Source organism: Astatotilapia calliptera, chromosome 18 (genome assembly GCF_900246225.1).
Source record: "Astatotilapia calliptera chromosome 18, fAstCal1.2, whole genome shotgun sequence".
Taxonomy (NCBI): domain Eukaryota; kingdom Metazoa; phylum Chordata; class Actinopteri; order Cichliformes; family Cichlidae; genus Astatotilapia; species Astatotilapia calliptera.
In genome coordinates, this window is record NC_039319.1 from 31,641,450 (window position 1) to 31,669,429 (window position 27,980).

The 27,980-nt window shown below is 41.5% G+C and overlaps 1 protein-coding gene and 1 long non-coding RNA gene across 3 annotated transcripts; one reads left to right on the forward strand and one right to left on the reverse strand.

The window, feature by feature from the left end:
* Positions 1-21: 21 nt before the first annotated feature.
* On the reverse strand, positions 22-27,948 carry xkr4 (XK related 4). The gene is made up of 4 exons (XM_026150363.1): positions 24,841-27,948; positions 8,665-8,864; positions 3,899-4,253; positions 22-3,606 (listed from the first exon to the last, which is right to left on the reverse strand). Exons 1-4 carry the CDS (start codon positions 25,533-25,535, stop codon positions 3,009-3,011), a joined length of 1,848 nt encoding a protein of 615 aa, XP_026006148.1. The 5' UTR covers positions 25,536-27,948; the 3' UTR covers positions 22-3,008.
* LOC113011042 (uncharacterized) lies at positions 7,543-20,687 on the forward strand. Of its 2 annotated transcripts, none has more exons than XR_003270434.1 (3): positions 7,543-7,781; positions 19,726-20,073; positions 20,182-20,687. It is a non-coding gene; the product is annotated as an uncharacterized LOC113011042 (long non-coding RNA). The 2 variants fall into 2 exon arrangements; XR_003270433.1 differs by having other exon boundaries at positions 19,746-20,073.
* Positions 27,949-27,980: the final 32 nt, after the last annotated feature.

Sequence of the window (27,980 nt, forward strand, 5' to 3'; positions counted from 1 at the left end):
CAGTAACTTTAAAGCTGAACAATATTTAAAGCTGAATAGTGTTTGATCAGATTATATTTTCTTCAACAACTAACAACAAAAGTTCAAAGACTATAGTGAAACTCACTATAGTGAAAGGTTTTGCAAAAAGATTTTCTAAAACGTGCAAAACCACTGCTATAGTCCTTTAAAAGTATGTCTCTGGTAAAACACAGAGGCTTTGGTGTAAGCACAAAAATATCTCTGTATCATTCAAGATTGCTTCTTTGAATTTTTATTTTTTTTACAGAAAACATTTTTGACTTGTCACCACGAAGAAAACACAATTATTAAAAAACCCTAACATACAGTATGTAATTGAAACTTCTATCTAATAGAAACCACAAAAAATGGTGGGAATATGCCAGCACTTACCAGCATAGTATATTCTGCATACACATCATCCTGGTTCTCTATCGTATCGAGACTATCTCTCCACTCCGTTACATGTTCCATATGTACGGAGTGGAGAGATAGTCTTTCACTCAGAGAACCAAGGTTACAACGTAACCGTACGTTCTCTAAGTGGTCTGTATGTAATGGGCACAATACAGAGTCTTTTTTCACTTATATCTTTGTTTAAACAAGATTATGACGGCCACTGTGCTGTGGTTTCAAATAACTGCAATGACCGGTCAGAATATCCTGATTATCATTGACTCGCTTTGTGTTTTTCTCTTTCCATGCTTTAAAACAAAGACTTTGGACAAAAGACCACCTAGAATTCCTTTTATCTGGACACTATCTTAGCACAGGAAAAGCAGGGAGAGAGCTAAAATTCTTGACTAACAGACAACTAGTCTGTGAGGTGATATTGTCTGTTGCTGCCCAGCGTTTCTTGAAGTAAAGTTATTTGGGTTTTGAGGGTAAACAGAATGGTGCAAATGGGATGGCACAGCACCTCCTTATGTCTTCAGTCTCTGGTTCTCTCTTTCAGGGATGTTCCAAGGTTTGGAATACACACTACGCCAACCGGGCCAGGACAATTTAACTGGTAACATCAAACACAGACTTACACAGTATTGTTCATATTTTTTTATAGTGCACTGCACAACATCGTAATGCACTATATCAACCTTTGAATTTTGTAAGACCCCCTGACTCCCCTGAAACTTGCTACCAGGTTGGAACAAACTTTTGGGAAAAACAGGCACCATCTTGATCCAGGTCATCCATGACAAGCTACTGGAAGTACAGCATAAACATTTTGTACAATAACAATACCTCAAACAATTATTGTTTGAGGTATTTTCATAAATGTAATTTCCACATAACAACACTATGTGTGTATGTTTAATACTTAGATTGGACTTTGAAAAATGTTTTGGCCCCAAATGCCATCTGTTGGAGCTTGTACATGTTTACAGTTTCATCATTTAACACCACCAACAGTCATTTTTGGATAACCGCCTGTCACAGCATTGCATTTCTGATTGAGTAAATCCTACATTCTGTTATTTACACTTACTGTCTTTGTTACCCACATTAAAAGTTACGTATGGAAAATGTTTGTATTCCATCGCTTATTTTCCAGAGCATGGTATCCAGTATGATCAGGATCAAGCTTTTTCCCGTCTAGGTTTCTCATTTGCCAGTGGACACTTCCAGCACTATGCTAACCTGTGTTGTGTGGTTTGGTTGGTAAATGTGTTGAGTCAAAATGTAAAAAGTGTTTTTAAAAAGGGCAATTTTTCCTCGAAAGGTGACGTGTGTCACCTGCATATCTACAGCAAAGATTCTATTCAGACAGACTAACCACACGTTCCTTTGCTTGTTTTGTGTAAACTACACACACACACACACACACACACACACACATGACTTCAGTAGCCTCTACTTCATCTCTAAAAGAAAAATGCTGCATGTTGCATGAGTACTGTACATCCTGGTTGGAATGGCTGAGTTGGCTGCTTGTCTGTGTTTCGATCCTCAACTCATTTCCATTTCCGGTATCATCCTCTCTCCTCTCTTCGGTTCATTGGTGTCTGGCACATGCTTTCACCCTCCACATACAAGCAAAGATCAGAATAATTCTGCAGCTGTGTTTCTGAGGCCGGACTACAAATAGTTATGTTGAGCTGCCAGGAAGATTTTTTTTCTTGGCATTGAGTAAGTTTGAATGCTTCCTTTTCAGAACGAGACCATTAGCTAGTATTTGACCTTTGCCCCCTTTTCTTGCTTCCTATTATAACATTCAGCCTTATCATTTAGTATGTTTTGCCCAAACAAAACACCATCACTGCTCATAGATGCTACTTTGACCACTGTCTTCTCATAGGTCACTTTCTGGCCATCTTCCAGTGTTGATCACAGATGTCCAATAACACTGAAAGGTCTAGCTCAAAGAAGAACCTTCTGGATTATGCAGGCACCCCTAAGTTGTTTGTACAGGAATCTAGAGGATGTTCGCAATGACCCTTTTTGGCACTAAGAGAAAGAGAGTAATGACTGAGAGTACCCACCTGCTTGTGGCTGATATGGTAGGACACCAACACATTTGGACAAGTTTGAGTTTGTAATTCAGGTCTCCTTTGTTTTATGGGAGTATCTGGTGACTTAAAAGCTGTCTGTATGGACAATGGACAATTCCACTTTTTATTATTTTACAGCTTTAACTTAACACCCCTTAACACACTCGCTTCTTGTTGTTCTAAGCAGAGTGTCATTTATTATTTAGTCCATAGAAGACAGCATTTACCAGATAAGTGTTAGTAAAAATAATAGCAACAATCTGACCAGCAGCAATCCCACCAGTGACACTAACTGAACTTGTACTGAGTTGGTCATCCAGCCATTACCAACAGTCCCGACTGCTTCTCGACACTTCTGATACCCGGAAATAGAAAAAGAACGACAGCAATGGGAGATGAAGATATTGAAACTGATGCCAGTAACAAATTCTTATTGCCACAGTTCCTGTTGCTGTTTATGTGATCACAGGATACCACTCTGTTGCTGTGCCCCTGCAGGGTTTCCGAAAGCCGAGCGGACTATAGAGTGGTCTCATATTCCAACCGCTCCTGTACCAGAGCATCATCTTTGTACTGCAGCCGTGGAGGAGTCAATGAGCAATCTATGGCCAAAATTGCTTTGCGAATGCTGCGGTCCAGAACATGACGCTCCCAGGCTGGATAGCGGTTCCTACAAAGGTCGATCTTGATGACGTTCTCCTCTAGGCGTGGAGCACGAGAAGATGGCGTTGATGGCACTGTGGATCGGACCTGAAACACTGGCATGCAGCCATCTCGCTCAGAATACTTGTCGTGTCGTTCCAGAGTTGTGGTAGCACCTCGGTTCGAACGCAGTGAATTGGTGGCACCTTCTGATGGCAGAGTGGAGAACTGAGCAGTAGGGTCCAGGTCAAGGCCTTGGCCACTTGGTGAGTGTCCAAAGCGTGGCCCGTTCGGGTGAAAAAAGGCATAGTACATGAGCATGAAAACAATGCCGGTGAGGAAACTGCTGAAAATGACGCAGAGTGCTGGCACTGCAAAGGCGTCAGTATTTTGAGGAAATCGGTAGAGATACCACAACGCACTGAGAGCAGTGTTCTCCATCAAGATTACCAGGTAATAGATAAAAAGCCGACACCTGCACAGAGACATGAGACATAATAACAACAAATAAATGCAAGTATTTGCAAGCAACTATCACTAAAATAAGCTGAAGGTCTCACAGATTGTTTCATGTAAGTCAGAGTTGTCAGTACTAAATGCTAAAGTTGAAACTAGCTCAAGAAACAGGAATGGCTGAATTTCTTTTGCATGGTAGTTTCAACTATTGCACTTACTGCAACCAAGCGCTTATAAATTTAAAAATGACAGAAGAGTTAAAGCATTGTTTAAAAATTGAACCACATCACACTGATGGAGAACGTCTTCACCTTGTCCGTCCTTCCTTGACGTTGAACCAGGAAAAGATGTAGATTATGCCCACCACCATGTCAAACACAATCTCTTCCCACTTGCTGATGCAGAAGTCTGTCTCACAGTGGACAATCCAAAAGGTCATGATGCACCAGTGCAGGACGATGAAGATGCCAAAGTAGAGTTGAAATACAGACGCAAACAGAGCAAAGGTGATAACTCGGGCTGCTATGGTGAAGAAGTGCCAACAGAACTGGATAATCACTGCCAGATAGCTGATGGGCTTCTTGTCATCCCGAGACTCTCGCAGGGCCTTCTGATAGGAGGCCAGGGCCCAGGCCATAGAGACGAGGGAGGCTGCAGCTGTCATTCCTAAAGAGACAGAGAGAAAACAACCGTTTTCACAACCACATAGCGGATGGATTACAGAAGCACCACATGATGGATCTGTCTGGCACAGGCCCCCGCTGGAACGAGACAATTCTACTACAATGGCTAAAGCAACGCACAAGTCACCAGAGCTCTTTGTGTTACTCGTGCACGAGGGAGAGAACTGTGACGGGCGCCGTTCCTTCCGCTCGAACCCCAGTCGCTCTCGTCAGCTCCCTCGTAGCACTGCTCTTTATAGAGATGTGACGTCATTTCTGGGGTAAAACCGCAAAGGATTGTAGGTACGAGTGGCAAGTGGTACTAGTGCACGCAGGCTTTCATATGAAAACAGTCACACAGTGATAAAAAGAAACAAAGAATGGCAAGAAGCTGTTGTATTATTAACTGCAATAGTCACATGACAGCCAGGGGAAGCCAACGGGTAAAGAGATCGTTTTTATCGGATTCCATCGTGGAAGAGAAATTGTTCAAGTCATGTTTCCGAAGTACCAAAGAGGCGACGGATGGCCTGGATTGCAGCCATTCGAAGACCAAATATAACGTCCCAGAACACTGCAGCTCACAGGTTAGTCTGCTCCAAGCATTTCAACATTTTTTGTTGATGTAGGTTACAAATAAATCTTATATTGATTTGAATTCGTTGCTTTGCTGCTTTGTTCACTGTGGTTTTGTGGACTAATGTTTGTTGTGTTTTGTAGGAAAACCAGCCTACAAAATGCTGGGATGTGATCCAGACTGGGCCCCTCCATCAGCCTGGGTCAGACCGAGTTTAAAGCTGCTAACACAGCCAGATTTGATCGGTGAAGAGAGAGCGCGAGATCAAAACAGCCACGAAACGTCTGCATACATGTGCCCAAGTGTTGTATTGAAGCAATCAAGTGATGAATAACTGTTTCAGTATGTTGTTTTGCATTGTTGATTTGTTTTTCACCGAAGCAGCTAATAAAGCTGATGGATTTTTACAACGTTGCCTCTTTCCTGTAAGACTCTGTAACAGAACGAAACAATAATGCCAGTTATAAATAAAGACAACAAATTGAATGAATTACGAAACACTCGTTTTATTTCTACTAGATCTGAAAATGTTGTGTAACACTACAACCTGAAAGGACAAATACATGGTGTTGGTCTGTAACAGCAGCTGTGAGATGGAATCGTCCAAATCACCAAAGTAAACTGGCCCTGGGCTTGTTGCAGGATCTGAAGTTACTAAACATGTTGAGTGTGTGCGCTCACACTTAGGACCACATAATAATAATGTGTGCGTGATGAAAGTTGTGCAGCACGCTAACGTGCTTACTCCACTCTGTGCTCGTGTGGGTCTGACCCTTCCACTCCTTTCAGTTTTTCCTCCTACTTTTCTGTCTTCGTACAGAGCTGCCGTGTTTCTGTCGTTTTGTACAGAGCTGTTTTTGGGGGCAAATAAAATGCAAGTAGGGATTAAAACCACAGAATTAATGATTAGCGGTGCTGGAAATACTAGCGCTTGATGCAGTGTTTCGACTTTGCTGCCACTCGTACCCACAATGCAATGCACGAAAGTCATCTGTGGTCTGTCGATCTCTATTGTGGTTATATGAATATGCATAGGTTCATTAACATATGACGTCTTACATAGGCATACATGAGAACAAAGAGTACCTTGTCTGTGTGTCGTGTAGGTATGTGTGTGTGTGCGTGTCAAGATGTGATCCTGTGAATGACTCCCCAAAGCTGGTCCCAGGAGTCCAGCGGTCCACCTAAACAAAAGGCACTTATACTTAAGCAGATACATAGCAGGTGTCCTCCTATACCATAAATCAGTAAGAGAAGGTACGACCTCAAGATGTATGTGTATGCCAGAGCACTCTGGGAGGCTGTGAAGTAGTCAGACTCGAACGTCAAGGAAGGTGGTGGGAAGCCGACTACGCAGACATTTCAGATTTCCAGAGGTGAGCAATTTATTTACAGTGAACTTAATTTAATGTGTAACTTAACAACCCCCCCCAATCAACTCCATTACCTCTCCTCTCCTCTCCTCTCCTCTCCTCTCCTCTCCTCTCCTCTCCTCTCCTCTCCTCTCCTCTCCTCTCCTCTCCTCTCCTCTCCTCTCCTCTCCTCTCCTCTCCTCTCCTCTCCTCTCCTCTCCTCTCCTCTCCTCTCCTCTCCTCTCCTCTCCTCTCCTCTCCTCTCCTCTCCTCTCCTCTCCTCTCTGCTGCAGCTGGTAGAGACTGGCTTTAAATAGGGCCATCAATTTCCCTCCAATTGCCCAGCCAGTACCACTCACTCAAACTGAGGGATCTAAAGCTCTACACAGATGATCTAAAAACACAAAACCTCTACACACTTCTAACATGCACATTTACACAACTAAATGGCAGTGTTAACGAAAGGGAAAACATTCAACAAATCCCTTTAAACCTTAACACAAACAAAAGGAAGCATCTCTATGGAAAAACAAACCCCTCCACTTGGTTTGACCTGCTGATGTCATGTGTGACATCATCAGGACTTTAAAATGAGGAAATGCTAGGCGGGCGTTTCCCCACACCTGACCCTCATGAAGACTGAAAAGAAAAACCAAAGTAAGTATGAACAAATGACTTAATCTGTAACATAATAAAATATAAAGAAACATGTAACTGAGTATTTGCCTTAATTTGCAGCATGTTTGATTTTCCGGCAACAAAACGCTTCCACAAACAAACCTGGGACAGTGAGTGAAGCAATGTTACTTGACAAATAGCAAATCATAGCAAATACATAGAAACAGAATAATGTGTACAATGTGCAAAAAAAGATAAACACATATGGGACAAATGGAGAGCATTGCAACTGCTCCTCCACTTTGTCATAGAGGCACACAGAGTCTTTGCAGGCTGCTACGGATCAGACCTCTATCATTACGCATTCCATTATAAAACTCTAAGCATATATGAGTAAATTTTTCTAAGCATAAATGACAATCAACAATATAAACCTGACACCACACTTGGAAAGATGAATGCAGCAGGTACAGATACTGCTCCAGGGCATTCTTATTCCACCTTGAATCATTTGCATAATTAGAACCTTTGTTCTCATGATTTGGTGCAATATAAATAAAATATATATAAATAAAATTGAACTGTAACACATCTTGTCATGTTCAACAACATAACAAGATATCCAACGTCTTTGTCTAGAGAAACTCATTGGTTGTTTTTGCAGTAAGCGTTTCATCATGTGCATCTTGTTGTAAAAACCCTGATTTGTAGACTTTCTCCTCCAGAGTTTTCTAGTCATGGGGTAGATGCCGTAAATGTTTTTTTCTTGACCAAGTAAAAGTTCTTTGATTGTTCTTTTTAGCTATTTTTTAGCACACACTTTTCTTTGGGCCTCATATTTCCAGATTCAGTGCAAAGCTACTAAAAAAAAACCTCCTGATCTTTCATCTGCTTCACAGGTTATTGCATAATTAGGAAATGGACATTACATGACCATGACACTGCAGCAAGTCTTGCACATCCAGGATGATGAACTAAGCACCGGGTGAGAGAACTGGATGTTTAACTACAGCCATTTGACTGAAAAGGTTTGAAAGCTAACGGAATCAGAGAATTATTCATTTATATTATTGAGAATTAAAGTTCAGAGTGCAACAAATCAGAAATACTGGTAAAACTCACAAGCAGGTTCCCAGTCAGACTTGGCCATAACACCTTGGATGTGCCTGTGAGGCATCCTTGCCTGATGTCTGAACCACCTCAGCTAGCTTTCTTTGATTTGGAGAAGCTCATTTCTACCAAGAAATGAGGGCTAAATAAATGGCTAAATGAAGCCAACAAAATCAAATAATCTGCAAAAACCACAGTTGTGATCTTAAGTCACCTGAACCACAAACCCTCTGCTCGCTGGCTGCACCTAGAAATTCTGTCTATACACAGAATTACAGACAGAATTCCAATTCACATGTGACTTTGAAGAATCATTTCTATCCATAAGATAGCATGTACACACAAACAAATAGCTCTGCCAGCTTCAGCTACAATCATGGCGATCGTGGCTCAAGGGTTGGGAGTTAGTCTTGTAACTGGAAGGTTGCCGGTTCGAGCCCCAGCTCTGACAGTCTCGGTCGTTGTGTCCTTGGGCAAGACACTTCACCCGTTGCTTACTGGTGGTGGTCAGAGGGCCCGGTGGCGCCAGTGTCCGGCAGCCTCGCCTCTGTCAGTGCGCCCCAGGGTGGCTGTGGCTACAATGTAGCTGCCATCACCAGTGTGTGTGTGTGTGGATGACTGAATGTAGTGTAAAGCACTTTGGGGTCCTTAGGGACTAAGTAAAGCGCTATATAAATACAAGCCATATATAAAAATGTTTGGCATCAGTATGGTCACACAATTGTGCAGCATTGTTTGAATGTGTGTGGGGCTACTACCTTGCACAGCCTGGAGCTTGTGTGTCTGGATGATAATGCACAGCTGAAGCACCAGTTGTGGAGCGCTCTCCAGAAAAGTTGCCAGTAGATGCAGCATGCTCACATCTGCAAACTCATAGACCATCCTCCAGTAGTAACGCCAGCGCTCCGTCTCAGCACCCTGGCGACTCCGAACACCCAGGTAGATGGTGTGGAAATACCTGAGGGGAAAAATACAGTGCTTGAACATCCACCATGCATGCTCAAACATTCAAGCACAGTACATCAACTCTTCTGAAATCCAAACTTTATAACTCACCTTCTCTTGGAAGTACCAAATGGAAGGAAATTTGGACAAATGTATATAATAATGTTATTAATTTCTAACAATAGAAACATTGATAATCTGTAACACAAGGCTGCTGCTAACTGACATATGAAGACAGTTAAAGGTTACTTTTGATAATCTATTCTGGTCCCATAGCATAAAACTTCATGGCAAAAATATTACTGAGACGTCTCATCCAGATCATTCAATGATTTTGTGGGAATCCGAATCAGAAAGGGTTTTAATGCCAAATGTTGAGCAGGTTTACACTTAAATAAACAGAAAAATTAAAAGTGCTAAGCAGATTAATATATACATGTGCGCAGGTGATGATCAGTGCAAAAATGGAACAGATGCACAGAACACAGTATCGGGTCATGTGTTTGTGGTGTATTGTTCATGTGTCCAACAGCAGAGGGAAAGAAACTGTTCCTATCCGGTCGTTCAGTCTGACGTCACTAGCCGTGTCGGGGCCTAAACTCCGCTGCAGGTCCATATATCAAACGATCACTATGGCATTACTGAGAGTTGAAAAACTGTCTAAAGTCTTTCATCTTTAATAAAATGATCAGCGTTCTGCTTAGGGGTGGGTTTTTATAATCGATTCATCGATTAAAATCGATTCTGGCTTGGATAACGTAAAATCGATTCATTAAAATCCTGAATCGATTTTTTAATATAAATTTATTTTGTCCGAAATGCCAGAATCTCTGGTGACATCTCACAAAATTTCAAGAACCACCAAACAGTAAATGAGAGCAGGTACAGGGATTCTGCACATAGACTTAAACACACAGCGCGACCCGCGGATCAGAATCAGTTAGATGTCGCCTTTCTCACAGTCGGGGCTGAAAGCCGACAGCTCGCTGATCCGGGTCGGCGCTTTGTGTTCACGCCCTTTATGCGCTGATTCTAAAGCTGTTAGTTTGATCTCTCTCCAAACAATATTGACCGAACCAGCAGCAGAAGAAGATCCAAACGCTTCACATAAACATCGTCATGAATTCACTCTTTTACTGTTTTGCTTCCATTGCGATGCGCAGCTCTCTCTCTCTCCCTCTCTCCCCCCCCCCCCCTCTCTCGAACAGTTTCGCTTTCTTCATTATTCGCTTGCTTGTTACACAAGTCTACTGTTGTTTACAGTGCTGTCGGCCGCTGTTTTTTTCCCTTTTACATTCTTCCGAAAAGAAAACCTCATTTCTGCTGTTCAATACTGAACAAATTTAAACTTTTTAATATTATTCAAAATGCAAAATGCTTAGCGTGTCTAATAAAACCGCTGTAACGTCAGAGGTAATGTTCATTAATTAATGGTTTTCTTTCGTTTTTGATGTACTGCAGAATATTTTTATAAAATCCCAGGCCAGGAAAACCTTCATGTTTTTCTGTGTTTTATCTTCAGCTACTTTGACACAAAGGCATCTGCTGTGATGCTCACACCTTGGATAAAGTCTTGCGAGTGTCAGCTTCCTTTTTATAGATACAAAAATATGTAAATGTTCTGATCTGAATTATACTTCTGACTGTCAAAATTTCCCAGATTTAAATCGAATCGAATCGAATTAAATCGAATCGTGGATCGAATCGATTTGTGACCTTGTGAATCGGAATTGAATCGATTCTAGAAATCAGTGACGATACCCAGCCCTAGTTCTGCTCTACCAGGTGTAACAATTGAGTTTAACATCCAGGCATCCATGAAAACGGAAGTTATGACATTTAGCAGGAAGTTAGCTCGCTAGCTTCCATCTAAATACAATATAGCATGTCCTGACTGCGGGGTTTTGGAAACAAATTAAAACGTACAGCTCTGTTATCACTTCCAACATAAATGAAGACAGAAAACTAAACAGCAGTGACGTTTGTAGGGTTACTGAAGTTGGGCTAGCTGGTATATAATGATGTGCTACGTGACCGCTAGCGACACAGCTATGTTAGCATAATATAAACAAGCTAACTTTTTTTCCATTCGATAAAAGTTAACGTGAGTGTTCTCGGTGGTCAGGAACAAATGTAATCGCATGGCAGGATGCTGTAAAAGGACCAAACTTCAGCCAGGAGAACAACTGAGATAATCCATCCACAATACGAGGTTAGTCATTCATATACTGCTGCATGGGCTGTTTTAGGAGCTTTTTGAGATTAAATAGAAGCAAATACATAACATTAAACATGTTAACAACACAAAAGCCATATTAAACGCAGACTACTTTAGGCCCGGAAGTAGGATTCGTCACGTCATCACTTAACGACCGGATAGAAACCTCCTGCCTGAGGGGAGCAGGTCAAAAAGACTGTCCAGGGTGAGAAGGGTCAGCTGTCATCCCAGCTGCACACCCCAGTGTCCTGGAGGTATACAGGTCCTGCAGAGATGGGAGTCTGCAGACAATCACCTTCTCAGCAGAGCGCACAAAACACTTTTCACAGTGTTTTTGCTTTATTTTGTTGTACTAACAGAATCTCCCAGTTTAGACTTTTCACTTGGCCTTTAATGTTTCCTGGATGCTTGCTCTGATGTGCATCACCTGTTCCTTCATGACCCTTAACAGCTTTTTAAGCACATCTCTCTCACCACACACACACACACACACACACACACACACACACAGTGTATATACTGTATTGTGCTTTTCTTCTCTAACAGCACTAAAAACTAGAAAGTGCATTTTCTGAAGAAACTGCAGTGTGAATGCTTGAATCTGAATGTATGCACTGAAATGAATTAATTGCTGAATTTTGAGTTAAAAATATTGAATGAGATAAAAAAAAAACCAAAAAAAAAAAACCGAATTTAACCTGAAAACAAAGGTGCTTGAACTGCTAAAAGCTGAAGGTTACACAGAAGAAGAAGTTGGAAAAAAACTGAAAATGTTTTAAATGTAAATTAGAAAACCCTAAGAAATGAGAAAAGAACATTTAGAGTCAGAAAACATCTGAATGAATATTAAAAGGTCATATTCTTTGAATCACTGAATGACTAAAATGTGATCCCTCCACTTGGACCCACACAGTTTAAAAAGTTTACATCTCTGAGCTTTGAAAGACAAGATGTTGGAAAAAGAACAACGATGGCGACGTTTTGAGGGTAAAATGATGGCTTTAACACTGTGGACACAGCAGCAGTTGAAAGAGAAGTGTTTAAGATGAATCTTGGCAGAGTGGCAGAGAGAGCTCGTTAAGCAGGCAGGTGTGAGCCTGGTTGCTATAGTGACCGCACCCAGTGGCTCCATACACACGTACACAGACATGCACCTCACTTTTGCTGCTTAAAATGAACAGAAAAGTCAGGGCGAAACAAATCGTTCCCAAATGAAAAGTAAAAGTCGTATTGACAAAATTCTTTCACTGTGAGCGACAGCAATGTCTAGTCTACCAAATTCTCAGTTTTCATGTCTGTGGAGTTTATTATATGGACGTGGTGACAGTGGAAAGACACCATGCTCTTCTGATTTTCAAACGAACCTTCTGAGCCATTTTAACATTAGAGTCTATGGAAGAGTTGGAGGGAGGAGGCTGTGCATTGGTGACATTTATGAAAGAACCATAACACCTAGTACAATACTAAACACATTGGATGAAAGAGGACAGCGATGGCTACGTTTTGAGGGTAAAATCATACCTGTAGAGCAAACGCTGCAGACACAGCAGCAGTTTTAAAAAAGATTTTAAGATTAATTTTTTTGCTCCTCTCACTCTAGCAGTTGAGCTGTCTCACTCTAGCCCCAACATTCCGTCCCATACACACCCATTATAAACTCTGAAACGGGTGAAAAAACATCATGAAACTTAAACTGGAACTGAAGAAAAAGTATAATAGATATTGAAAAGATAAATACAAGTTGAATAGTTGAATGTCTTGTCTTCGTTTTAAAGTTTGAATGGTGGCTCTATGTCAATGTATGTGGAAGTAGTAAGAGTTTAAAAATGAGTAAGTTGAATGAGAATTTGAAGGGTCTCCCCATTGAAATACATTATAAATTTTTGTTGAATAAAGTTGAATAAAATTAAAAATATAAATGTTAAAAATGAGAAAAATAGAAGCAGTCATGTCCAAAATAATAGGAATCTAACGATGTTTGAATGGTTTTTCTAAGTTGAACGGTTTTGAAGGAGTTAGATGCCAAAAAACGTACGGAATATGGAATAATAATAAAGATTCGAATAACAATACTGTGAATGCTTTTCAAGCATTCACACTAATAATTTTACTACTATTGTTCAAACACCCAAGCACCTTCTGTTTTTATCCTTTAGCACCATGTTTTCATACAAATTGCCCTCAATGAAGCAGCTTGGGATTCGGTATCTTACACAAGAATACCTCAACACACAGACTCACACAGCCAGGCACTGAATCAATAGACAACCCACGCTATTTAATTCAATATATTTATAAAGCGCCAAATCACAACAACAGTCACCTCAGGGCGCTTTATATTGTAATTGTATTGACATGCATAGAAAACCCCAACAAGCACTTTGGCGACAGTGGGAAGGAAAAACTCCCTTTTAACAGGAAGAAACCTCCGGGAGAACCAGGCTCAGGGAGGGGCGGGGCCATCTGCTGTGATTGGGGGAGGTAGACAGGATAAAGACATGCTGCTCTCCCTCCCATTCTACTTTTAAATACTCTAGGAACAACAAGTAGGCCTGCAGAGCGAGAGCAAAGTGCTCTAATAGGGTGATATGGTACTACAAGGTCATTAAGATAAGATGGGGCCTGATTATTTAAGACCTTGTATGTGAGGAGCAGGATTTTAATTCTGGATTTAACAGGAAGCCAAAACAGGAGAAATCTGCTCTCTTTCTAGTCCCTGTCAGGACTCTTGCTGCAGCATTTTGGATTAGCTGAAGGCTTTTCAGGGAGTTTTTAGGACATCCTGATAATAATGAATTACAGTAGTTCAGCATTGCTTTTTTTTCCTTTTTTTTAAGTAAAGCAACAAACTATTTCTCCAGGCTAAATGATGATCTTCTAAATTTGTGACACGCCATTTCCTCTCCAGCTTACAGATTATCTGCTTTAGGCTACGTGTTTGAGAAGTACAGTGGTTCCTTGCTATAATGTGGTTCACCTTTCGCGGCCTCGCTGTTTCGCAGATTATTTTGGTTGTGCAATTGTGCATGTTTTTTTCTTTTTTCTTTTTTACAGCGCATTGTGCTCTGCATCCTGATTGGCTGTAGGTAGACCATTGCCAATTATTCTCGTGCCGTGTCTCCTGTACAGTACAGAATGCATTCAGCTTGTCAAATTCACATAAATCTTCGATCGTTAGCAGTGTGACTCTGAAGTGCTTTATGTTTGTAAGTTTTCTCCACAACAAACACAACAACGTCGGCGAAATGTCGTCACCTGCTGGTGCCTTTGGTTTCATTCTATAATACTGGACTTACTTTTCTACAAAGGTCTTTGAGAGTGTTTAAACAAGATAGAAAAGTGTGAAAGCGTTCATGCCTGTCTGAGAAAAGTGTATAAAGTTTTATAGTGAGGGCTTTTACAGCCTTAAAACATCAGAAATAACTGTAAAAAATAAAGTTGGCTACTTTGCAGATTTCAGCTATCGCGATGTTTATGGCAGGATGTAACTCCTGCCATAAACAAGGGACCACTGTATACCACGGAGTCAAATACTTGGTTTCTTGATTTGAGGCCTTAGTTTTCACAGGAGCTACAGTATCCAGAGTCGTACGTAGTGAGGAGGTGAAATTATTAACAAGATAATCGACCTCTGTTGGGGTAGCGTTCAGATAGCTGCTCTGCTCTGTGTTGGTACAGGGCATTGGAGATGATAACAGTGGGTGGATTATATTCTTAAACTTAGTTACAGCGCTTTCAGAAAGACATCTATTTTGATAAAGTCTACTCTCCACCGCTGTGTAATCAATTATTGTAAATGTAAATGTTATCAGGAAATGATCAGACAGGAGAGGGTTTTCAGGAAACACTGTTAAATGTTCAGTCTCTATGCCATATGTTAAAACAAGATCTAGAGTGTGATTAAAGTGGTGGGTGGGTTCTTTTACATTTTGAGAGAAACCAATTGAGTCTAATAACAGACTAAATGCCATGTTGAGGCTGTCATTTTCAGCATCTACATGGATGTTAAAATCACCCACAATAATTATTTTATCTGAGCTGAGCACTAAATTAGATATAAAGTCTGAGAAATCAGACAGAAACTCTGTGTAAGGCCCAGGTGGACGATAGATGATAACAAGTAAGAGTTTCTGAGTTTCACAGCTGGGGTGGACAATGTTAAGCATCAGGCTTTCAAATGAATTAAAAGTCTGTCTGGGTCTTTGGTTGATTAATAGGCTGGTTGGAAGACTGCTGAAGATTTGGTGCAGATGTGGATACTGTATTGTTCTTTCTTTGTAAATGGCCTGTATTTGTATAGCGCTTTACTCAGTCCCTAAGGACCCCAAAGCACTTTACACTACATTCAGTCATTCACACGTTCACACACTGGTGATGGCAGCTACACTGTAGCCATAGCTGCCCTGACTTAAATATAAACACTGATTGTATTTATATTTAAGTTGTTTTTTACTGACCGGACACAGCCCGAGTCTCATGCTGATCAGTGCTGGTTGGGTCCCAACAACAGACTAGAAACAGGCTGACCAGGGTAAATGAGATGTGTCATCTTTTATAGGTTATTAGTGTATATATGTTGATGATACCTGATACTCACCACAGGAGGGAGGAAAGTTTTTCTACAGCACAAGAAACCTCTGACAGAACAAACCACAACCTGGATCTACCCACGTGTTCACCAGGGAAAGAAAAGTACGGTCGCAGGACACCAAACATGTCAAACAGTAAATGTGGCTGTAGCCGCAGATATGAAATTCTGAATTAGAATTTGATAAATTCTTGATATAAAGCATTATAACACATCCAATTTAACTTTACAAAAAAAGAGAGTGAAAATCTATTGTGTTGGGTTGCAGCATGGACAGAAGCACGCACACTGCAGCTCAACCTTTCCTGTCTTTACCTGAAGCAAACACTCTTTTGAAGAAATGCATCATTACTACTTTTCAGCTTGCCTCCAGCCTACATTTTATTCTCTCTCTGTCTGTGAAGCATTCATTTCCATTGTCTCTTTCCCATTACCACTACCACCAAAACACACAGTCATTTGGCAGCATGCTAATGGACTGTGAAATTAAGTTGCAGTAAAGAATTTTAGAATTGAATCTGAGCTGATAGCATTTAAGCTGCAGTCTATTCATGGTCAGATGGACCAGACACATGGTGAAGCTGTGGCTCCAGAGGAGACTGAACGGTTGTGTACTAGTGACCTTTTCACTTCTTTGGTCCTAAATGATGAACCTTTATCTAAAGTTCAGGATTGGGACCACACCCCAAACATATTCTCTCTGTCTGTGTCTGTTGTGTTCTCATATCTGTGTTTTATACATTGCCACATTATGTGGCACTCACAGTACATTTCCAACCAGACTTTTTAAAGTCTTATAGTCTATCTGCTTTTCTTTAATCATCTTATCATGGACCTCCTTCTCTCAGCCTATCAATTATAAATATTTCCAGCCCAGATCCTGCAGATCCTCTCCAAACCATTCCACTGAGCTTTAGCAGGTTTCCACAGAGATGCCACCAAATACTGCTGGGAAAGTAAGCTAACAAAATGACACTGCAGTTCATAACCTGCTCAGTAACTTCAGCTAGCAAAACTTTCTCTCTGCTCCAGTCAAAACCTCTGATTCATTTTGATTTGATTTGATATTTGATTTGATTTGATTTACCTTTATTAGTCCCACAAGGGGAAATTTCATAAGGCTGCCGACCTATTGCACGCAATGGCGGGGCCATCTTACCCTCCGACCATACATACATTACACAAACATCACATGGGGAAGACAGGTCAGAGAGGTATAACAATGGAAAATGCACCACATGAGGAAAGATAAGGAGAAAAAAATAACTCCCCTCAGACTGAGCTCCAACAGGGAGATCAGTTTGAGAACAGAAAAAAACACCTCTGCACATGAAAAACTCTTAATACACCAAAGAAACACATGACAAGCAACAGGGGGGGTAAAGGGTGAGAGACAGCCAGTATAGACAGTACATCCGGGCCTGCGTGCGCTGGTTCCTTGATCCCCGTCAGCATCGGAAGGGAATAAGCGTCGAAGGCGTTTGGAAAGGGAGGGGGGAGGAGTGTACAGGAACATCTGTGCCGAGTATAACCTGGAAGTCCAGAGGTCAAAATGGGAGTTATGACAGCCAATTTTATCGTTTTTTCCTTTTCAAGCGTAATCCGACTTCACCTGGCTGCAACACTGATGTTGTTGTTCACTGACAAATCAAGCTGATAAGAGATCTGGAGCTGATTCCAAATGCTGAACACAACCAAGGTGTCCATCACTTTCATCATAGTGAAAAGGTACCAAATTCCAAATATACCAACTATGGAAAATGTTGACGCAAATGAATGAGAAACCCAACTAAATCAATCAGAAAGACAGAATAAACTTTATTCGAAGCCAAACAATCAATCAGTGATCATACTCCTAAAAAGCAGGAATGCACTGGTAAACTCAACAACAAAAGGTAGGAACAGTGCAGGAATTTCTTGCTTGTTAAGAGAAATGCCTTGCTAACACTGAGCCAGTTAAGAATACTCTTAAACAGGCAGGTGTATGAGTCTATAACTAAGATGTAAAGACAGTGCAAATCCACAATGACACAAAGTACGCTACAAAGCAACCCAAGAGTTTCTGAAGAGAAAGACATTTTTCAGTCACCACTTTTTCACAGCTAATTCAACACTTTGGCTAAAAACTCGAATTAAAACCTGAATTTTAATCATATTTTCATTACTTGATTAAAAACACACTATGTTAGAGTACAGAGGCAAAATCCAAAGATTGTGTCATGGTCCAAAAAACGACTAAATCAAACATTGAAACACTCGATGTCACATTGTTAGATGGGTAACTCGCAGCCCATCACAGGACGTCATCACTTTTTAGCACCACCTTACTCTCTGCCTATTGGCCCTTACAAAGGTGCAACGTTTCGAACCACCAGCCACGATGCAGTGAATGTGTCCACTATTTTGTATTTGTATTGTAGGAGAAAAAGCAGATGTTCTCTGCAGTTATGCATGTTTCTGTCCACAGGGGGCACCATCACTAAAAACATATTTCTTGTTGCATAACAGGGTGAAGAAGGTGTAACATTAAATTGATTTGAATCATTCTGTATTTGCAATAGTATCCATTTGAAAATGTATGTCAATGTGCAAAGCTTTACAGTTTCAAATGATTTTTAAAAGGTTGCTATATCCAGTGTCGGCAATGACTGCATGAATAAACATCTATTTATTTATGCCCTCAGAAAGTAAACAAATCAGCAAATAACACAAGAATAACCCTAACAGCTATTTCAACCCCTGGAGTCATATAGTTGTAATAGAGAAGTGTCATCCTGCAGTATAACAAATATATATATATATATCTGGTGTTATGTACTTTAGGTAGTTTATGGATAAACTGCTGTCAAAGATTTCATATAACTGCGATCTTATTTTCATGAAAGCATAGAACTGGGGCCAGCAGTTTATTTTACAGCCTGGCTCACTGTCCATGTGCAGACTGTAGCTTTGCTGTTACAAACAGTCGACTCTGTAACCACACGAGCAGTCCCCCTCCTGCAGGAGGAGGAGCATGAATAATGTAAGCAGTCGATAAATAAGCCTTTGAATGTGAAACCCACAACAGACACACGGTTTCACAGAAGCTAACCTAAACTTAACCTGATTAAGCTTTAAGCCAAGTCAATGACGGTTCATGGTATGATGAACCGTGGACAGTTTTGTAGGTTGAAAACATCGATACAGTATTTTAACAAAAATAACATCATTAAGATTAGCCAAGAAGTCAAACAATGGTAAAGCAAATATGAAGCGTCCGTCATTGAAACGGTTTATGCAGGAAGGCGTCTTTGGGATGTTTAGAGTTTAGAATTTAGTTTGTATCTTTCATTGTTTGTACATGCTGCCTTAATTTAGATACGCTGGTATCAGGTCAGTTTGTTTTTCAAAGTGCTCTTGAATTAAACAAAGAAATTGTGTTCACTGCTGCGTATTTAAATTTACAATAACAGATTACACAGCAGTGGGGAACACATCACTGTGGCTGGTGTCTTTCTAAAAGTCAATTCCTCCACTGTTATCTTGATGCCATGTGCCAGCACAGTGCAGACCTAAACTCTCCTCCCACTGAGGATGATTATCTTGTTAATAGTCTTAGATCCTCACTGCATGTAGGTCTGGATACTGTGGCTCATCTCATCTCACTAATGTAGAAAATCTTTTAGCCTAGAAAAACTGTTGCATTTTAAAAAGGCCCTCTGTAAAGCCAGAACATCTTACTATTCATCACTGATTGAAGACAATAAGAACAACCCCAGGGTGTAGCCAGGCTGACACTCAGAGCTCTGTTGAGCCAACCATCCCTTTAACCCAAACTAGTAATGACTTCATAAAATTCTTCAGAAGTAAAATTTCAAACACTAGAGAAAATGATCCATAATCATCCCACAGATGAAACATTGCATCCCGCTATTATTTATTAATTATTTCTTGTTATTGAGTTATATTCTTTCTCTCCTGTTGATATTTCTGGGTTAACTTCAGTAATCTCTTCCTCCTGTCTATTAGAGCAGGTCAGAGAAGGCCTACCTTTAGTCAAAGACTCATTCTTTCAATATCCGTTTTAAGAAACCTGACCTGTCTGACAGTTTTGCCAAGAGGATCTACCCCAGAGGAGCAGAGGGAGGCCCCAGATGGAGTGCCCACAGCCAAAAGGCAGGAGCACCAGAGAACCAGGAGCAGGAGGCAGCAGACTCCAGCCGAAGTCGGCCTCCCAGCACGAGCTGAGAACAGGGCCACAGGACCCTAGGTGCCCAAGCAATGCCTGACACCTGGCGGGAACCCCAGCATGCAACAAAGAGGTCAAACCACTTCAGACCACAGGCCTGAGGGCCAGCAAGTACCCACATCCAACAACCAGTGGAGATGGAAACCTCCCCACACTCAAGAAGAGTGTCCCACAGGGACCAAGGCCTAGTGAGCCACACACACACACACACACACAACAAAAAGATTGTTGACTTATGTACCTGTGCATTTTCAAATGTCTGTGTTTCAGGTGCTGCATGTTTGTTTTCCTTACAGGTGCCGTAGTTGAAGAGACATTGTGCATTTCTACTTCTACTCTATCCTTTTACTGCCTGTCCTGCCTTAGACATGGTCGTACTGTGTACTACGTATAATGACTGAAATAACACAGATAGAAATGACAAAATAATCAGATAAGCCCTGAACAAGAGGAGCCTGTAGAGAATCTAAGGAGCTGTTCTTGGCAAAACAAAATGTGTTTGGCACAACAGTGGATCCAGATCATTCCACCCCCAATCAAAGGACTTCCTCTCTACACAGACTACACAAACAACCATCACTACTCTGTAAGAGTGAATTTACGTGCAATCACCTACACTGTAAATATATAACAATATTGTTTTATATGTATACATTTGATATTGAAGCTGTTCAGATGTTTATGGTGCCACAGAACTGTGCACCTTACCCCCGTTTTTTCCACAGTTGCTCTGAATTTCATTGTACGTGTGTAGTGACAATAAAAAGCATTCAGATCTATAATTCTGATTGCAAAAGCTGTCATATAGGACAGGATTAAAAAGCAAACAAACAAACAAAAAGAAAGAGCGTGAGACGCCCATGACATTTTTAGTCATTTTGAAGGTATTAAAGCATATTTGTGACCACAAGCTTTGATCTGTAGATATTTCTAAGTTCAGCTGATCGGGATTAAATCTTTCCTGCATAAAAGATTTAAAATGTCGATATTCAAGAAACCTGTTGTTGCCGATTCCATATTTTAAAATGTGTTCCTGATAAAGTTGAATAACATGTTCTAGATTTCTTTTATCCACTCCTGATGCCATGACAGAATGTTTTTTGATTCATTTTACTCATAAATATTTGGATTGTTCCAAATGGGTTTACAGGAGACAACTGAAGACAGAACAGAGGGTTTATGTTAAGCCATAAATCAATTATGATGCTTGATACTGTTCTGTTCTATTCTAGGCCCAGCCATGGGATGTATAAGCAGCTTGAGTTAATCTTTCTGAAACATAAAAACTTGGTAGCTCTCGACCACCACTGTGTTTAGACTTTTCAAACTTATTTGTGATGGTTTATTTTTCCATTAATATTTTCGGATCTTTGAGTCTAGTAACTTAAAGCAGGCAGTGGAGGGTTTGTACGGGATCAGTGAGAGACGGTATTTTATTTTCATTTTAATTGTGGTAACTTTTCATATGCTTCAATTTTAAATACGATGAACCTGTCTCTATGAATGGGATACGTATTACAAGCCTTTAAGGTGGCAGTAATTAAACAATTACTTAAAAAGTGACCACTTCACCCAGCTTTTACTGATTTAACCGATCGTCTGCAGAGGAATGGTCTATTTAAAGAATTTCAGTTAAGTTTCATCGTGGAATTGAAACTGCTTTAGTGACGGTTCCTCGAGTAGACTCAGCTCTGTCCTGCTGGACCTCAGTGCAGCATTCAAAACTGCAGATAAAAGCATGCCAAAGATTTTAAATGTGCTGCAATGGTCTGAATTTCATCTAAATGGACTGATTCTTCTACTTCATCTGAGCACTCGAAGCGCTTTACACAACCAGCCCTTCAGTTTTTTTGCCCTGTAAGTTCTTTCAGGCATATTTGTTATGCAGACTGGATGAGATGGGGAATCACCAACCTTCCAATTAGTAGGTGACCTGCTCTACCACCTGAGCTGCGGCTGGTTGTAGCTCAGGTGGTAGAGCTTTAAACTCCACATAATACATTCAAATGTTTTCACGTAAACAGCGAGTCTTCTTCACACATACAGCTTTATTATGGCATTCCACAGAGTTCTATGCTAATACCAGTTTTATCTACAATATATATGCTTCCCTTTGGCAGTGTTAATTAAAAGGCATAGCATAGCATTTAATTCCTTTGCAAATAATATCGATCTTATCGATCCGTGAAGTCAGATATGTCATGGTCCTGGGTGTTTCACAGGACAACACAATTAGTTAAACTTAAGACATAAAGACCTGGATGACCTCTGATTTCCTGCTTCTAAATTCAGATAAAACTCAGGTTATTGTACTCGGTGTCTAACTAGATACTCTGTCATTCAATGCACACGTTAAACAAATATGCAGGACTGCTTTCTGGCATTTGTTCAAGCTCACTAAAATTAGAAACGTGTCCTCTCACAGTGAAGCTGAAAAATTCATTTACGCATTTATTACTTCTAGGCTAGACTATTGAAATTCATTATTAAATAAAAACTCCCCGAAAGCCTTCGACCGATTCAAAATGCTGCAGTAAGAACCAACAGGGATTATAAAGACAGAGCATATATCTCTTATATTGGCTCCCTGTTAAATCCAGAATTATCTCTGCATTTAAAGGTCTTGAAGAATCAGGCTCTATCTTACCTTAAGGACCTCAGTGTGCACTATTTATAAAGTTATTGGATGGTGAATAACACCTTAGGTCCTCCCATCTAAAGTTACCATTGTGTTTATAATGACAGGCTAATATACTCTCTACATAAGGATTCATATAAGTCACAGTAATTCTCTTGGAATTTGTTCTTTTCCAACAGATGTTGAAAATGATAAAGTCCCACAAACTGTTTGTATATCAAACAACACAAAGTCCAAACCCCGTCTGAGATTTGGCTTTACAGCCCTGTGTCTGTCCTTCCACATTATACGTTGTAATGGTAATCGCCTTTATGGGTCTGGCACAGAAACAGCCGCCTTCAAAGAAACCGGACTGCATGATTTTTTTCAAATAAAAGAGTCAGACATTTTCAAAAGGAACTTTATGTTCATTTTAACCAGAAAGTTTGGGTAAAGGCTTGCAAAACACATTGTGGAAAAAAAACAAAACAATGAGAACTGATATCCAAAAATGTGTCCAAAATACAACCTTTCCTTTGTGGTTACTTTTCCAATACAAAACAGATGCATTAGCCTACCTGTGCATCAAAGGTCTGTAAATAAGGGCTCCGCCCTGCTCTGCACAAACACAGAGAAAGCAATCTCACCATGGAACAGGGCCTTTTCTGACAAGGCCAGTATAATACTTCACGATTTTAAAGAAAGAAATCTTTCTTCCTTTGTCGTTGGAGAGATTTGTTATTTAGGTTACTTAGAATCCACTGTGAATAAACAAACACCAAACAACCTCGACAAATGATTTGTCCAGATTTTAAAGTGTTACTCTGACTGGTTTCAGGAAGAAGGCAGAGCCTCACAAACCGACAAATATTCAATTCAATTTTATTTATACAGCAGCAAATCACAACAGCAGTCGCCTCAAGGCGCTTTATATTGTAAGGTAGACCCTACAATAATACTGATTCAATGCAGAGAGGTCTGTTAACACATAGTGAGTGAGAAAGGTGACTGGAAAGGAAAAACTCAATGCATCATGGGATTCCCCCAGCAGCCTATGCCTATTGCAGCATAGTTATGCTGCAAACTATATACTTATACACATACTTCACTCTGAGCTGAAAATGCATAAACCAATTCACAAGTTGCAGATTTTGTAAATCTGCATCGTTTGAATCTCTCTGCTGTTCGAGGAATAAAGGAGGAAAAATGTTAATGTTAACGGAAATAAAGTTTGTCAGAGGTGATTAAAGTGCCACAACACCTTCTTCCTTCAGGTCTATAGGTGCAAACCTTAGAACGTGTACAACAGATTCAGTTTAGTTCAAACTGTGAACGTATATTACAATGGTCTACTACTAATGAATGAAACTTTTCTTTCAGCCTTTTGCCTTTAGTAGATAGTGTAGTAGTGGAGAGTGGACGATGAAATGGGAGAAAGACACACAGCAAAGGACTTAAGCTTGGACTCAAACCTGCTGACCCTGTGAGCTGTTGCCCATGACCTACGCTTTTAACACGTGTCCCACATCTTCACAGGATTACCTGCAAAAGATGGGTTTATGCAATTGTAAGAATGTTAATTTGTTCAAGGTATCATTTACTCTTATTTGGATTTAGCTGTTCTTCAAGCTTCTGATTTCCACTCTGCTTCGACAGTAGTAGTTCTTCTACTACCACATTTCAAAATCTTCCTTCCATGCGTTTATCTTATTGTGAACTCTCTTATGGACAGGAGCAGTTGATTGCAGACTTTCTTTGCAATCAAAGTTTTTCTTATTTCTGTTTTATTTACTTTTTTATTTAGTTAGTATTGATTATTTCTTGTTTAAAATATGTAAAATGTTGCCAGCATCAACAGTCCGTTTTCCTTGGCTTCTCTATGCTCCAACCTTCTCTTCACCTTTCTCTTCTATGACTGATTGTTGTATATGGAAACCCCTCCCTCCATGTCCTGGTTTTGCGGGAGGTTTCGTCCTATGAAACGAGAGTTCTTCCTCCCTACCGTTGCCCAAAGCTTGCTCATAGGGACTTGTGTGATTGATGGTGCTTTCTCGCTAATATTGTGGCGTCTGGTCGTTATATATCTACATTTGTTTTAAAGGACAACAGAAAGGAGCCACAACATTTGTACCACAAAGGCACCACTACCTTTGTGACTGGGAGGCCTGGGCTAGTTTCCCGTGTTTTTAACACAGGGTGGAGAGGTAAACACAGGAACATGTGTGTGTGTGTGGGGGGGGCTAAAGATGGCAGCCGGTCCTAAAAGCAGCCCTCTGCTCTGTCATTTAAATATTTTAAACACATACATTTGCACGCCAGCCCAAGGCCTCCATCCTACCTCCATATCTGGCCCAGCTGCATGATGTGAATGACGGACTGGCCGAACCACACACAGAAGGAGTAGTAGGCCGAGCGTTTCCTATTCCTGTTTCCCAGCGCTGTGCTCGCCGTGCTGTTAGTGGTGGTGTTCTTGCTGGCGGTCGACGCCTGCCTCTGCGGCGTGGCCGGGTGGTGTTGAGCAGTAACATCACCGTGTGAGGCCGAGCCGCTAAGCAATTTATTCCCATCCATGAGGGAGCAATCGGTGACAGAATCGGCACCGTCCTCGGTGCTGAAGTCGTGGACGAACCATCTGAAGCTAAAGAGCTGGACCGAGAAGGAACCCAACACAACGAAAAAGAGCGTCGGGCCGAACCACCAATAGTCGTGGCGGAGGTAGTAGTCGACCGACAGCCACACGTCGGTGCCCACATCGGCCAAATAAACGGCCACGGCGGCTACGATCCACAAGCAGTCCCACACCGTATATTTCTGCTGCCCTTTCCCCAGACGAAGGCACGTCGAGTTTGAGCCTCCCCCACCGCAGCACCGCGACTCCCCGTTGGCAAAATCCCCGTCCCCGGTGCCCGCAGAGTCCAGCTGGCCGCCCGGGTGGAGTCCCTGCACCGAGCCAGAGTGCTCCGAGTTTTGCAGAGGGGTGAAGGCCACGTCGCTCTTCTTCATCTTCAGGACCCCGTCCGATTTAGCAGCCATTATCAGTATCTTGATGTATTAGCTAGTCTATTTCCCCCGGTTGCTCCCCGCCTTAGCTCCTCTGCTCCTGCCTCTCTCCGTCGACACCCTTGTGCGTGTGTCTCCTACTCCTCCTCCTCCTTTCTGGGCAGGACTAGCTCGTCCACACTGTCGTCTGGTCATAATACAGAATGAAGACAAAAGTGAAGAGCGATCGAAGCCCCGTGCTTGGTCCGGTATTTTCGTCCATATCAGATTTGGACTGGCCCTATGCTTCGAGGATCATTCGCTCACATACAGCGCACACGAGGACGTTTCCGCTTTGTGTCCTTCTAAACGGCTTCCGTTTCCAGCGCTTGTAAGTCACCGGAGCTGAGGCTGATGTTTGGGATGGAGATGGAAGCAGGAGCTAAGCGACAGGAGGACGGCTGCAGCCATCTGCTTGGCACAGACTAAAAACTATGACATCATCTCCCCCAACCCCCTCGACTCTCCCTCTCTTTGCTGTTTTCCGTCTCTCGGCAGTTTCCTTATCATTTGAGCGCTGTTACAATACAAAGACTCTCCTAAATCAGCCATGAAGAGCAAACATGTCCCTCTCAGTGTAACTAAAAGCATGTAGCTGATATGTGAACCAGGATAGAAACATCCGGAGGCCTGAACACGGTTTCAGCACCATGGACAGATCCAGCTGTTAACTCAGCAGCATCTGCAGGACGTTGCGGTCCATGCTCTTACGGGAGGTTTGCCTCCCACTCAAACCTTCCACATACTGTGGCAACAAAGTGAGAAGAACACAAGGACATTAACTACTCTGAGAAATATGGACAGGGCAAAGCAAATGTTTTCGTTTACATGGAGAGTTCTCACTGACCTACTAAGGAGAAAGCACTGTAAGGGCAACATTTCATCTTTTAATCTCTTGCTCCTTACCAGTTGTTAAAAAGGTAGCCTAAAAAAAAAAATGCATATAAGGAAGACTTAAAGTACACTTTGACTAATGAGCCAGTGTCACATAAAAGGCACTTGATTTTCATATACAACATTCAAAGTCTGGTGTGGTAATTCCTATGAAACACCACAATTAAAAATACAATAAATATGTGTCAGTGCTCAATCTAAAAAGAAATATCCCATGGTCACTGAGTGGAGGTGCTTGTGGGTCATGGAGTCACTGCTGAGTGATATTTTACAATGAAACATCAAACATCATGTTTATCTTACTCAAATCTTCTACTTTCTTTTTTTTAAAGCTAACCATGCTTACATTGAACAGAGTATGCACTTAGCCCTTGTAGACAGTCATAGCTACACTGTGTATAGTGCAGGTGTAGTGCTGCTGACCTCAGCTGAGGATGTTGTCGGGCAGTGGAAGGAATACTTTGAGGACCTGCTTAATCCCACTGACACATCTTCTGAAGCAGGACGAGGGGATAAGGGGGCGGCTCATTCGTCACTGGGGGTGTTGTCACTGAGGCAGTTAAACCAGGCTGTTGCTGGTTGACATTCCTCTACAATGTAGCATGGATATCTAGGGTGGTACCTCTGGATTTGCAGACTGGGGATGTGGTTCTCATCTTCAAGAAGGAGGACTGAAGGGTGTGCTCCAACTATAGGGGAATCACATTCCTCAGCCTCTCCAGGAAAGTCTATAGCAGGGTACAGGAGGGTGAGTCTGTCTGTTGGTCAAACCTAGGATTCAGGAGAAACAATGTGGTATTTGTCCTGGTTGTGAAACACAGGACCAGCTCTTTATCCACTCTAAGATATTTGGGAGTTTGCCCAACCAGTCTACATGTCAGAGAATTCTACTGGAAGTACTTCAGCAGTATGGGGTGTTCAGCCTGTTGCTACAAGCCATTGCATTTTTATTCAGCTGTTGCAAGAGCTTGGTTCACATTGTCAGCAATAAGTTTCGCTCCATCAGGGCTGCCCTTTGTCACTATTGCAGTTCATTTTTATTGAAGAGAACAGAATTTGTACTTTTAGCCAAGTGGGAAAAGGCTTCTACTTGGATCATCTCAGATTCTCATCTCTGCTTTTCACAGATCGTGTGTTTCTGTTGGTTTCATTAGGTGGTGGCCTCCAGCTCACACTGGAGTGGTTCACAGCTAAATGTGAAGTGGCAGGAATGAGAATCAGCACCTCCAAGTTTGAGGCCACGGTCCTCATCCAGAGTGGAGTGCTCACACCAGGTCAAGGATGAGTTGCTGCTCCAAGTGGAGGAGTTTAAATATCTTGAGGTCTTATTCACGAGTGAGGAGAGAGGGGAGCAGGAGATCGACAGATTTATCGGTGCTTAGCTGCAGTGATGCAGACCCTGTACCAGCCCATCGTAATGAAGAGGGAGCTGAACGTACAAGCATAGCTCTTGATTTACCAGTCGAGCTATGTTCCTACCCTCACCTATGGTAGTGACCGAAAGAACGAAATTGCAGACACAAACAGCGTAAATGAGCTTTCTCC

Coding starts and splice junctions, on each gene's coding strand:
- xkr4 (XM_026150363.1), bottom strand. CDS start 25,535: ATGGCTGCTAAATCGGACGGGGTCCTGAAGATGAAGAAGAGCGACGTG. Junction 8,865..24,840: donor CAGCTGGGCCAGATATGGAG/GTAGGATGGAGG, acceptor TTTTCCCCTCAG/GTATTTCCACACCATCTACC. Junction 3,607..3,898: donor GTCAAGGAAGGACGGACAAG/GTGAAGACGTTC, acceptor GTCTCTGTGCAG/GTGTCGGCTTTTTATCTATT.